Below are 13,363 nucleotides of genomic sequence, written 5' to 3'. Positions count from 1 at the left end.
ACGCTTGCAACGGTTTTTACGAAAAACAAAAAAACGACAATCAAACAAGAAAATGCTTCAAATCGGGAATATGTTGTTTATTTTTAAAAGATTTTAATACTTTTGCAGATGGTCGCTGGCTTTGTGCTCAATCTTTTGAGACCAAATAAACGTACATAACATTTAAAAAGGAGTTATTGAATACGGTAGTTTAACTATTTATGATACATGTTTGAAATGTTTGATCATTTGAAATTGGTACTTGTTTCGAGTATTTTATTGTGGTTTTCTATTATTTTCATTTTTTCTTTGTGCAAAAACAATTAAAATTAATTTGTACACCGTTTGATTGTAGTGTGCAATTGTACTTCGTTCATTTTTCTAACAGAAATTTGTTGTTTTGTTCGATGCAATTTCGTTACTACTTTCTAAATCATCCTCATCAGTCTATAAATAAAATCCTATAAAATCCTATACGACACAAAACGAACATTCTTCATTCGGATTAAAAAAAAATCTTAAATATGCTATTGTCCACTATTCTTATCTTCCTTCAATTTTGTTGAACTCGAATAATGTGCGAAAGACGAGCTCCTCTTACATACAAACAACAAATAAAAAAAAAAATAATAATAATCTAAAAGTGAGCTCTTTGTTCACATGCGGCAAATCATAAAATTTCGAAACATGAGCATTGTAATTTTGAAACTAAATGAAAAATTGTACGGTCTGTGTGAGAAGAAAACCGAGATTTGTTAAGCGCATCAATCCATTTTATATGATAACATCTTTGAATTGGATTTGATTTTTTTAACATTCCATTTTATGGTGAATGGTAACAAAGCTCGTGCTTCACTGGAAATTACTGTACTCTGTCTATTTGTTAGTTTTAATTAAAATGGAAACCAATGCTATGCCCTTAATCGTCATTTGTATTCGGAAAAATATTGTATCTCATAAAAAGGGTTGGCGGATGCGCTTATAGTGTTTCGATCGATTCGATGGATTCAAGCAGTTGCTCGTTTGTCATTAGCGGCACTTTGGACACTTCATAGAACACTTTATGTGTATACTTATTTCGAATGGTTTTGTTTGCATCGCGTTGCTTTTGGTGTAACGGCCCATTTAAGAGAGGTATTATCGATTGAAAGTCACTTAATTTGTAGCCTAAAAGTGAAAACAGAGACAAACATATTTGTTATACATTTTAAATTGAGTTTTGCAAATCATTGTTGAATTGTCAAATCACATTACCTGAGAAATATTCTAATGTTTTATTCCAACCAGTCTTATTGTTCATGCGAAGAGCCATGTATAAACAGGCTGCAGCGATTTTAGAATCACTTAACGTTATCAAATCATAGCTCATGAGAGAAAATTCAAGAATGAATCGAGCAAGTGTTAATTCCGGCATCGTGACCATGCCACACTACAAATCAATTTGGAATGGAGAGAGAGAGAGAATAAAAATCGAAATTAATTTCAAACTTCTAGAACTGCATAAGTTTGTTAAATTATTTAAAGTGATGTTGAATCTTACCCGAGCATATCTGCGAAGGAATCTGTATGACAATGGAATGCCCAAATCATAACCAATTGTACGGAATGCATCCATTTCCATGGAAACTAATTCGTTTTGCTTATAAGCACCATCACAAATGTACAAAAAGTCCTCAATCAATGGTGGGGTACGTTCCTGTAAAAATCAAACCAACATATGATGTGAATAAAACACTTGACGGAGAGTTTTGATGAATCAAAATGCTATCGAGCGCTTACATCGTATTTACAAGACATGAAGAGAGCAGCAGCTCCAATCAATTGCAATTTTTCCTTTTCAATTTGCACCTTGCTAAGGTAAATATCAACAATTTTAACGGCCAAATACAATGTTTCATGGTTCAATTCAAATGTCTCTTGAACCTCAACCATCCAGTCAACAAGCAGGGTGCGCATCCAGTTTGTAAGATGTGGCTGCCGCCCAAGATACGCATCAATTTTGAATGTTTCTTCGCGTTTCTTTAAATATTCAAAAATATCCATTGCATATTCGGATACTTGTATTGGATCGTCCCAATTTTCACGATCAAAATCAATGACTCCATCGGGCACCGGTAACGGCCAACTGGTGGCTTTTGATACTTCGTCTTTAAGCGTTGCTTCGAATTGTGTTGAAGCTCCTGTTATATCTGTAGCTTCAGCAATTGTGCTCAGTGTTTCAGTTGAACCGATTGCCTCATCGCTGGTGATTGATTTTCGCCGAAGATCACCAACCGACAAACGCATCGAGGAAGTTGTCCTTTATTTTCGAAAATTAAATTCATAAATTTAGTTGTAACATTTAAAATTGATATATAAGTACTTACAGATCTTCGAGCGCTGACATATAGTGACTTTCTTCATTGTCCAAGGCTTCGAATTCATTTGATAAACGACGTATATTTGCCTTTGCATCGATTTTGTTGCTATCGTTGTCCCGTCCACTAGATGGCGACTGACTATCGGCTTTTGTATTATTATTATTGACAATGGTTTCAGTCTTAGTCTTTTTCCCTTTAATACATGCAGCCGATATGTTCACTTTTTTCAGTCCGGCAACTGCATCACTGACCTTTGTCGATTCATTGGCTCGGGTTGATGCTCGTGTTGCAACTTTATGTGCTCGAGGAACGGCATTTGGTGCAGTGAATTCTTGATTTTCATTTGTTTTGCTATGTGGCAGACTTGGCAATGTCGTCGTCGTTGTTGTTGTGGTTTTTTTGGCATCAGTTTTCGATCGAGTAAGTTTTTTACTGTCTTCAAAAGCATTTAGTACTGCATTGGTGACATTTCCCAAAGCGGAACGCTTTATACCTTTCTCATTTCGGCCAGGACTTACATCCGCCTTTCGTTTACCAACCGGCAAACCATTTTGTGAACCATCAACAAGCACTTTTTGCTGTTGCGTACGTGATGAAATTGCACGACGTGACAACGATACTATCGATTTGGTAACTCCTTTACTCGTTATGAGTGTCGACTGTGACTTTGTTGGTGCCATAATATTTTCTTAGTTTTAATAACTATAATTTTTTTTTCGTTCAGTTCAATTTTTAATAACAAATTCACAAATTGCATACGCAAAATACGAGAGACTAAACACAATATTTAGTTTTTAATTTGCTCACTTCAAAAAGTGTTTTTTCAACAACAACAAAATTTCTTCAGTTCGGAGCTCGTTTTTTTATTTAAATTAATATATATTGCAAACAAAATATCCGTAGTTTGTGAATAAGCGTATTATTTGTTTAATTGATTGCATCTGAAATAGAAAAAGAGAAAAGCAAAATCGTTAGTTTCGTTTAAAATCGAATGATGAGTGACAAGAAAACAAATTCATCACTTGAAGGGCTACTTATTTTATTTAAATGGTTGAAATGAAAAAAAAGGCCGAAAAATTACCAAAGATAGCGTTCCAAATAGTATTTGCCACTCAAAATATTCTAAAAACTTGTCATCGACCAATATGAAGATTGCTTTGATTTTTCAAATAGATTTTATTGCCTAACATTGAATTTTTCTTTTGGCTCTCAATAAAACACAAATAATCGGAGAAATCTAACAATTTTTTTCTAACCCGGAAAATAATCAACACATAAGCGAAAATAAAACAATTTTTGTAACAAAAAGAAATAAAGAAAAAGAAAACAGCGAGAAAATGTTTGTTATTATTGCTTTGAACTAAATTTTGTTTCGATTTAGTCTTAATTAATTGATTTAAAAGTTAATATTTATTATAAACTAAAAACGAGTCGAAAAAAATAAGCGTTTCAAATTCGGCAGGATTTTTGACTATTTGAATCCAACCGTCGTCTTAACTAAACTAAAGTGGTTTGATCCGATGGTATTTTTTGGTGAGCAACTTAAAATGGGTAATGCCACACATACACACACGCATGCGGTTGATGTGAAGGTAACTGCTATTCACCATCAGATATTTCTTGAGAAAATACATACGAAGAAAACGAGCGCATCGACTTCGCCAACCACACATTCTCACATTCACACATATAGATAGGCTGCACCAAGCAAAATCCGCATCACAACGTCTTCTCAACATAATATACTATGCTTTGTGCACGTATTGCACGTCGTACACAATCAAAAGTAAAATATGATCAATAGAGATTGGGCAGTTTCGAAACAATCCTTGGGAGGTTTGCGGAAGAAGATATCCTATGGCAAGTCGAATTGTCAATATGAAAGATTTTCGTTTTTTTTTTGTTATTTCTGTATTAAAAAACCCATCAAAAATCACTTCCTTTCATTTTTTGAGCTCAAAACATCTTACGCAGAAGTAGCATTGTTGAGCGGCTTTAGGATTTAATTTTAGTCGTTTGATTTAGTTTAAGACCAATTCTGATATTTCGACCAGTCTGTTGTGAATAACTAAAAAAAATCTTTCTAAGAAAATTGGTTTTGCGAGAGAAGTGATCTGTGAAATTCGGCTCAAAATCATCGCAAAATGAATTGGATTCCTTCATGGATCGACTGGAATTTCAATTCATGAATTCCAAAAAAATTGGATGTTGAACAGGGTAATGCAACATTGGCATGATAATTAAACGTCGTTTTTATGAAATGCATTTCCATCGAATTGAAGGAGATATTAAGACACACATGCTAACAATAGAGTTACAGTCTTAGAAGAACTAAACTATGTGAAGGTTGAATTGTTGAGGCAAAAAGCAGGCAATTGATCGGTATGGCTTGCCGCTATGTAACCGTTACCAACACATGTTGATTTTTCTGCGTCCTGTCGAACAAAGACAGAAAGAAAAAACCTCATGCGACGAATGTGTATAAGTGTGAGTGAGCGGTGCTCAACCATTTTTGGGGCGCACGTTTACACTGCTTACATTAATATGCTAACGAATGAATGAATAACAAGAAAAAAATTGAAGCAAACAATGAGTGTGAAGAAGAGAGCACGACACACTGCAGCCATAGCAGATGTTTGGGTTGAGTTAACTTTTTGCCATGTTCTCTGTTTTAATATATATATAAATGTTTTATTTGTACGAATTAGGTACAACGACTTCTTCATAATCCATTGTTTTTGGTTTCCTTCTACATTTAATGCAGAACAAAATGTGACATGAAATTGGATACTATAATATTTCTTATGTTATGATCGAAAATGATATGAATTAAATTATGTGTTGATATGTCGCCATCAACGCTAGCATCAACGATTCCGATTCATCGTCAAAAATGTCATTCAGAAAAGTGTTTTATCACTTATTTCACAGATAAATGGTCGGTTTTTCATATTTCATCAAATCTCTTTGAAAATCGGGTTGAGCCAAGAATGAATGTCTTTAATGAACGTAAATGTACGCTCAATTTGCATAAGTGAGGATGCAAATGACACAGCCGACACATGGAACCAAATTCAATTTATGCAAATGCATTTTCTGCATCTTGTGAACCAATTTCTGTGCTGCATGTGAGCGTCGATGGAATAAATGTTGTAATACCAAATTAAAAATCGTCGCCTAATTTTTTTTCTTGCTTCACTGAACCCTCCAATTCATTACTTGGGAATGGTAAGGATACTTTAAGCGTTGACTGATGATCGACTGCCAATGTGAGAAAATAAAATCAACATTGTAGAGAGAGACCGAAAAGTGTCTATTGATGGGATTTTTTTCGTTAGTCTTTCTTCGTATTAATAACCTTTTGGTTACCTTTACAGTTTCAACAAAAAAAAACGAGTATAATTTGTGATCGTATAAGTGAGCAGGTAAAAATAAAAATCTAATGCACTGAATCAAATAAAAAAGTGTGTGTATCTGTTTGTGCTCAGGGTAGCAGTGATATATTTTCTTCTCCAAGAGCTTCAAAATAGAAATTCAACATTTAAACGAAGGAGAGTTCGTAAATATTGCACCTCTTCCGTCTAATTGTTTTTTTTTTTGCCTCATTTTTATTCGGTACCTTTGAAAAATTAGAGAAGCTCATCTTCAAGTCGATTCAATTCAAAATATCGACATGTTAAGATGGCACACAATATGCCAAATCTGCTTAATGTAACAGAAAAATGAAATGACCGAAAATAAATTGATTGTCGATTTTTGGCGCATTTCCCAAAATACCGAAAATTAATTGCGTTAAAAACAAACCGAAATGAAGAAAATGTCGGATAAATAGAAAACCATTGAACGGCAATAGGTTTTTGCACAATTGATTGAACGATTTCGCAGGACATAAGATTCGTTTCGTGCCGATCGAAGGGTGAGAAAAGATTCGACAGTATATAAATAACAATCGTTTTTACCGCGCCGTTTTTAAGATTTATGTAACAATTTTACCATTGAAACGATTTTCCTTGAGACAATTCGAAAAAGGGAAAGTTTTCACATTGATGATATTGCGAAAACTAAATAAAAATGAAATGCAACAAACCGAAACAGGGGGATCAGGAACATGTGTGCCAATAGTTCAGTTTGACTGGTTGAGAGGAGTTGTGCATTATTGGAAACGCATAAAAATCAACGGCCAACCAAACAACGATCGTACTCGCACTCACACATTCTTTTGTCTGTACAGCATTTCTTTTAGTGAATTTTGATGCGAAACACAATTGTCATGTCATCTCACGTCAAAGAAAAGTGTATATATATGTATATATATTGGTTGGGTAAACTTGGATTGGATTATGTTTGGGTTACTTATGTGCGCCTTTTTTCCGTCAGCAGACAGTAACAAAAGAAGCAAATGGGAAAGACGAGCAACGCACACATTATATAAATGGCACATTTACACACGGTTGACACAATTGCCTCATCAAATAAACAACATAACATATGCACTAAATGCCATACGGATCGTCGAAGACGTGTAGTATATATCTGTGTTGGTTTCGAGAGAAATATATATATGTTTTAATATTGGTTGGGTTCAAATGAATTTTGGATCGGTATCTTACACAAAGAATGTCAAGCAAACACAAGAAATTGAAGAAGATTGTGTAGAAAGGACATAAAACAAGAACTTATTGCACCGTTGTTTGCTCATTCAAGCCAATTGTGTATGAGCTGTTTTGCATTTTTTTCCATATATTTTTTGGTAGAAATGCCACTTTAAAAAAATCATTTCTGGTTTTAATGTGTCCTTTTCATTTTTACAACAGCACATTCAATCTCATCGTATTTTAGTTGTTGTTATATTATTTTTTTGTGGTAATTCACTTGAAGAGGTAGTAGACTGAACACAAAACAATGCATGTATATGGCCAAAATACATATATATATGTATACCAACTCAAGTTTCGACCAACAAGTCAAGTAAATGCCGACAAAACAACTACCGTCCGACATGGTTTTCGGGACAAACCATTCAAAACCTATTTATCTCGGTGTATTTTTTAATTATTCGAAAGAAGCCAAACAATTAAATAAACATGAATCACTTTTTGGCCGGGGGTTTGCATGTTGTTTTCCTCTTATTGTGCTTCTTTTTTTGGCTAGTGTAGCGAATGAAACCAACACATATTTGCAACATAATTGCACGGATTTGTTTGGCAGCCCCGGAATATATATATATTTCCAAAAAAAAACTAGAATATAGAGCACATTTTGGTTTGCTACACATTTGTTCGGTGTACACCGAAGAAAGGGAGAACGTGAATAAAAACGAGGAAAATATAAACCAATTTGAATATTTAATGAAATCATACTTTGATCATGATTTAAAAGTGATACTGATATGATATTTTTTGGAAACGAGATTGTTGTTTGCATGGAATTTGTAACAAACACATATTGTGTTCATATCATAGCCGAGTCTGCATCACATAATAATAATGGACAAAAAAGGCAACAACAATGTATTAACGAATGGATGGACAGCAACGCTGAAGAGAAGAAGAAAAAAAAACATGCAAGAGAACGAAAAAGATCTTGACTAGTTGGTTGTATGTGTGACTTGTATAACACAATGAAGCGGACACCTTCTTTTTGAGAAAAGTTCAGTTTTCGCATCGACTGATACAATTATGTCGATTCAGATCATTTTGGCGGCACTTGGTTTCGTTCTGTCACATCGTACAACCTAAGTATACTGAGAAAGAATGACGTTAAATTAGATAAATGATATCCTCGCAACTAAAGCAAATCGAATAATACGATGTTATTTCACTTGCACATGGAAATGGAATAGAATAGAATAGAATTGAATAAAATATGATTGGTGCTGATAAAATACACGAAAAAATGATGCAATAGAAATTATACAATTTGAAATTGTTGGCCGCAGGAAAAGCTAATGCTTATGATGGATGACTTTATTTCTTATTATTTTAAGTGTTAAAAACGTATAGAAAAACCCGTTTTGGAACCATAAAATTGATACACAAGTATTTTGATGCAAATATTTCAATTTTTTTTTCTACTTACATTTCACGCCATTTTTGCCCACTAAATAATTCTCTACCAACAAGTAAACTTTTTATCTTTGGAATTTGGCGGAATAGTGATAAAATTAATATTTTCTTAATTCGAAGAAGATATAAACACTTTATCAATTTAAAACTAAAAAAAATTATCTACATCTATGAAATGACTTTAAATTTCTAAACGATTTGTTGTTTGTTTCAATTGGAATCAAACCAAATTCCCTTCACACTTTGCACATGCAACACACTGGAGGAAAAAGACGATGTAATATGAATTGCTCTCTATTGTAATAAACAAAAATAACGGCTATTTTGGTTCAAAATGTACACACTAACACACTCACTGCATTCGCATCGCTCAACAATCGTTCATACATAGTACACACAAACACAACGATAGAAACGGCTTTGCTGCTATCGGATACATGCGTACGTGCAGCAGAAGAATACTTGTGAAACGAACATTCTAACCAATTGACACCGACGACATGCAGCGCTTGTCCCAAATCACACACATACTCAACAACTTCAAGCCAATATAGACACTGTCTCTCTAACTACGCGTGCGCTTTTTTCTCAACCGATTTTGTTTCGCCTAACTCCTAATGAACTGAATTAATAACTGAATAATTTATCCCATAAAATGCAATGAAATGAATTTTCAAATTTAAAATGATAAAATACTAATGCTTTTACAGAGATCGTCCTCAAAATATGTTGACAACATTTACCAAAACAAATCATTAAAATAATTATGCTTTGCAATTTACTTACGAGACTCGTGCTTCTGTGAATGCCCTCATTTTTTTTTTGTTCTTTTTTCTCGTTTGGAATGCGTCAAAATTCACAATAAAACATAGAGATTTCTACTTAATTTACAAACAACAGATTATACAAAAGCTATCACGGTTATATCTGTTCACACTGTTAGTTTACTCTGTAAATTTATTTCAGAGATCGTCGTTATTCTTATTGAAGTCTATGAAATGGTCAAACGTAATAAAAAATTATGTTGTTTTTTTTGTGCAACCGAAACGATAAAAATATTTTCAAAATTCAAGAGATCGAAACAAATATGGTTTTGATGAGACACAGTAATAGTTGATATGTCAATCGGTTGTTGTGCTTGCCGTTTGGGACAAATCGCATATCGCCGATACTGGTGGTGCGTGATGCGAACATATATGCGTTCATAGATACGTTCAAACACATGTTTCAATGACAGTCACAGCCAATGAGAAACAAGCAAAACGTCCTAAACAATACAGAACTCAACGTTTGATAACAACAACACTGAAACGACGTAGAAGAAACGATCAACTAAGGCATCGAATTATTTGGTTTTTTTTTGAATTTTAACGTTCTTTCAACGGACTTTCTATATTTTCTATATTTCACCATTTCGCTGCAACGTTTTGCTGCTCACTGTTGTCCAATGAGTTTTTTTAAAAAAGAAAATATTTCCCTTTTATTCTTTATTTCAATATCATTTATTTCAAGGGAAAACATTTAATAGTACATTTTAAGAGTATTCATCCACTTACATCTCAAAATTATACCGTATTCACATGGCGCAATTCATTCATTGGCCACGATATAAAGAAAATCATTTGTTAATTTCAGTTTGGTCGATTAAAAGAGGAGAAAGGCAAAAAACGTACAACGTACGTCGCCTTAATTCATGCATTCAGGCTCTGATAATTTACATCAATATTAACTAGCCCAATGCACTTATAACTAATTTTTGTTCAAGAATTTTTTTTCTTTCTGTTTAAATATCAAATATAAAACAATTATTATGTATCTTATTCGAAGAAACCTTGTTTTATTATGTGTAGCCATCATAGAAAGTGTTTAAAAAAGCCACTTTCTGCACTTGGCTGTACCACATTGGCATCTTGTCTGTCCTTCTGCGCCCTTTTTCACCGTTTCATAATTATAGTCAATGGTGAGCTCTTCGCCGGCTTTGATCAATTGACTGCTGAAAAATGCAATGCTCGGAAAACGTTTATCATCTTTTATGTAAGCGGCTTGAGCAAATAAATTTGCATCACAAGAATGCTGAAATTGGATAAATCACGATCCAATGAATCGTTAAAATTTGCAATTTAAATCCATAATGTATTTTTCAAACAAAAAAAAAACCTACTTACATTAATGAATCGCGAAAAATTGCCATTATGCAATGCATCGATGATGTAACCATGTGATTTGTAGTCTTCGGAATCAGGAAAGTGTTGTGCATTTCCGATCCGCATGAAAGTGGGAAAATAACTAATGAATGGTTGTATCACATCGTCCGATCCGTCACGTAATCTTTTCGAATCGGGCTCGCCATCCGAATCACTGTCGCTATCTGCATCGAATTCCTGATCGATCGGAAATGATGGCAATCGAAATTGATACAATGTTGTTCGTTTATCAGTCACTTTATTGTCATGAAGAATATCGCCCGAATAGATGCACACAAAAACGCCTTCTGGGATATCAGTCGTCGCTCTAACACCCCAACCTTTGCTATCGGTTAAAAACAGCTCCAGTTTGTGTTGCAATCCATTTTGTACAACCCGATTCAAGCATTTTTCCGCACAACAGTTGCAATTTTCTCCACACTCGACAATGCCAGTTTTAACGATCTTCTTGAGCTTCATGTAATCGTATCCAATCTCGCCACTTTTATCCAGTTCATGTTTACTTGGATATTTGCCCATCAAACGCTCAATGGTCAGTTGAAAGCATGAACATCGCGATTTATCACTACAATCGGTACAGTCGCAACCAGTACGACCAAGGTTATTCGTTGGCTCTTCGTCGATATAGTCAAATTTATAATCTTTCGTGTAGTTGAAAGATACCGACGTCATTTCTCCACATATGGTGACCGGTAAATTTTCCATTCCATGTGAAATATCCTGAAAATGACATGAATATCGAAATTGAATTGAAGAATAAAACATGACACATTTTTTAAAGTTACCTTCGGTTTGACTGTGTCTTTGGCCGTGTCCGTATCAATGGGTGCTATTTCACAGTTTTTGTTAAATTCAAAGGAGTTAACGTTCAACTTTGAGTCGGTGTTCGTCAAATACTTGTGCACGGATTTAATGTTTTGGAGTGATAGACCGCACGGGGCTCGGTAAATAACCTTTTTATTCACATTTCGGTGCCAACCTGTAGCGAATGGCCGCTGAAGTATGCTATAGTCGCCAAGTTTGATCTTATCTTCAAATTGAACACATTCGTGCGAGCATTTATGTGTTTTTGGTGCTTTCGTGGCACGACTTGCTGTGGCCGGCCCAATTTCATCAATCTCAACATTCGTCTCTTCTGGCTCATCAACTGGATCGATCAGAACGATATCATCAGCGGCACTGAGACATGTTTTAAACGTCTTGAAGTCAATCAGATCATCCAATTTCTTTTGTTTAATTAATTCGCGGTATACGCGAGTGATGCGTGGGCTAAAGTTATAATTTTTTATAAATAAAAACTGAAAATGGATATGAAAATACACAAATTTTGTCTCATTTACCTGCCCAAATAGATCCATTCGTATCGATTCTGTTTTTCAAAATAAATGTGAGCCAATGAATGTTCTACTTTCAACACTTTGGCATTTTCATTCGAACCATTTAACTCGACCTTCAGGTCCATTCCAATTTCCGGATCTTTGACCTCCAATCGATGTGGTTGCTTTAAAAACCATTCAAAGTATGACTTTGCATTCCAGTGAGCTGAGCAAAAGTTTAGAATAACACGAAAAAATAATTAGAAACATTCAAATATCGAAAATTTCCACAAGTTCCATACCATGATCAAATCGGGTGTTTCCAAGAACACGACGTATGTATTTCAGTTTCGTTAATTGTACAACGCCATCATCGAAAAACACCATGAAACGTTGATCATAGAAGCTAGCAACGATAGCCGGGTAGTACTGGGTATCGGTGCTATACAACGTAAGAATTTTTTGACCGGATTCATCGATCAAGTACGGCAATATATCGGAACGTCGACGTGCTAAGAAATTGCATCAATTAAAATTGTTGTTCATTAAAAGAGGCAAGAAAAATATTGTGCTTACCAATAATGCGAGTACCAATCGGCAATTCAACAGGCTTTGGTATTTTTCGACTGGCCAATTCGTATTCCGGTACATCCTTTTTATGTAGATCACGATAATACCGAACGATAAACAATTTTTCGTTTGATTTATCGACATTTTCAACCATCTTCAGCATTTCACATGGCTGCCATGGACCGATTACGTTATCACGTCTAGCTCGTCGGGCATAAAAGTCTTTATTGTCATCATTGTTGTTGACGCCGAATTGTATGGCTGTCACACAAAACACAAAAAAAAATGCATGAATAGAACGGAATTGTACCATATTTTGTAAATTATTGATAATTAAAATTAGGACAAATTCAAGGGAAAATCATGTTTCTTGAGAAAAAAAACGACCAAAATATTGCATTTGGAAGAGTTGGGATTGGAAGAGAATCCATTTTTTGATAAACTTCAGTGTGTCTACTTACAATTGGCTTTTTTGATGTATTGAACCTCTTCATCGCTATCGAGAACCGGAATTGGATTTGCCATTTTTGCAATCTCTGAATTCAGTATATTTTGATAGTCAAATGAAAAAAAAAATCGTCAAGAAAGTTCAGAATTATTTTTGCACGTGTTCCTCAAACTCTTCTAATTGCGTTGACTATCCGACAAGTTGAACGACTTCAGGCAACAGCGATACTAATACTTACGAACTGTCACTGACCGTTAAACACCATTCAATTTGTATATAAAAGTTGTTTACAATAGAATGTTTGTGTTGACAAAATGAAATAAAATGTTTGCTCTGAAGTGAGAAGAAAAGATCTCAGTACCACTAACAAATATCATTTGATTTTGAAACATGCAAAGATATGAATAAATTCAAAAATCAC

The 13,363-nt window shown here is 34.4% G+C and overlaps 2 protein-coding genes across 4 annotated transcripts; both read right to left on the bottom strand.

The window, feature by feature from the left end:
- Nucleotides 1–56: 56 nt before the first annotated feature.
- LOC116350837 (G2/mitotic-specific cyclin-B3) lies at nucleotides 57–9,512 on the bottom strand. 3 transcript variants are annotated; one of them, XM_031782805.1, is made up of 6 exons: nucleotides 9,191–9,512; nucleotides 2,346–3,280; nucleotides 1,759–2,278; nucleotides 1,520–1,675; nucleotides 1,234–1,408; nucleotides 57–1,146 (listed from the first exon to the last, which is right to left on the bottom strand). In XM_031782805.1, exons 2-6 carry the CDS (start codon nucleotides 3,017–3,019, stop codon nucleotides 959–961), a joined length of 1,713 nt encoding a protein of 570 aa, XP_031638665.1. In that variant the 5' UTR covers nucleotides 3,020–3,280; nucleotides 9,191–9,512; the 3' UTR covers nucleotides 57–958. The 3 variants fall into 3 exon arrangements, with proteins under 3 accessions (XP_031638665.1, XP_031638666.1, XP_031638667.1); XM_031782806.1 differs by lacking the exon at nucleotides 9,191–9,512 and adding an exon at nucleotides 8,418–8,675; XM_031782807.1 differs by lacking the exon at nucleotides 9,191–9,512 and adding an exon at nucleotides 3,421–3,554.
- Nucleotides 9,513–9,919: 407 nt separating this feature from the next.
- Nucleotides 9,920–13,153, bottom strand: LOC116350835 (histone-lysine N-methyltransferase met-2-like). Its single transcript, XM_031782804.1, has 7 exons — nucleotides 12,956–13,153; nucleotides 12,501–12,755; nucleotides 12,227–12,436; nucleotides 11,949–12,150; nucleotides 11,394–11,877; nucleotides 10,570–11,328; nucleotides 9,920–10,477 (listed from the first exon to the last, which is right to left on the bottom strand). The coding sequence occupies exons 1-7, from the start codon at nucleotides 13,017–13,019 to the stop codon at nucleotides 10,271–10,273; spliced, it is 2,181 nt and encodes a 726-aa protein (XP_031638664.1). The 5' UTR covers nucleotides 13,020–13,153; the 3' UTR covers nucleotides 9,920–10,270.
- Nucleotides 13,154–13,363: the final 210 nt, after the last annotated feature.

This window comes from Contarinia nasturtii, unplaced genomic scaffold, assembly GCF_009176525.2.
Source record: "Contarinia nasturtii isolate CC-2019 unplaced genomic scaffold, AAFC_CNas_1.1 Cnas_scaffold_4311, whole genome shotgun sequence".
NCBI classification, from domain to species: domain Eukaryota; kingdom Metazoa; phylum Arthropoda; class Insecta; order Diptera; family Cecidomyiidae; genus Contarinia; species Contarinia nasturtii.
The sequence above is the reverse complement of the archived record's forward strand: the minus strand, read 5'-3'. Positions and strand labels throughout refer to the sequence as shown.

Bases quoted from the DNA above. Each gene is read 5' to 3' on its own strand.
- LOC116350837 (XM_031782805.1), bottom strand. From the start codon at position 3,019: ATGGCACCAACAAAGTCACAGTCGACACTCATAACGAGTAAAGGAGTT. The intron at 2,279-2,345 runs GTAAGTACTTAT...TCGAAAATAAAG, and splicing joins ATGTCAGCGCTCGAAGATCT to GACAACTTCCTCGATGCGTT. The intron at 1,409-1,519 runs GTAAGATTCAAC...ATTGATTTGTAG, and splicing joins TCCTTCGCAGATATGCTCGG to TGTGGCATGGTCACGATGCC.
- LOC116350835 (XM_031782804.1), bottom strand. From the start codon at position 13,019: ATGGCAAATCCAATTCCGGTTCTCGATAGCGATGAAGAGGTTCAATAC. The intron at 12,437-12,500 runs GTAAGCACAATA...GCAATTTCTTAG, and splicing joins GATTGGTACTCGCATTATTG to CACGTCGACGTTCCGATATA. The intron at 10,478-10,569 runs GTAAGTAGGTTT...ATCCAATTTCAG, and splicing joins ATTTTTCGCGATTCATTAAT to CATTCTTGTGATGCAAATTT.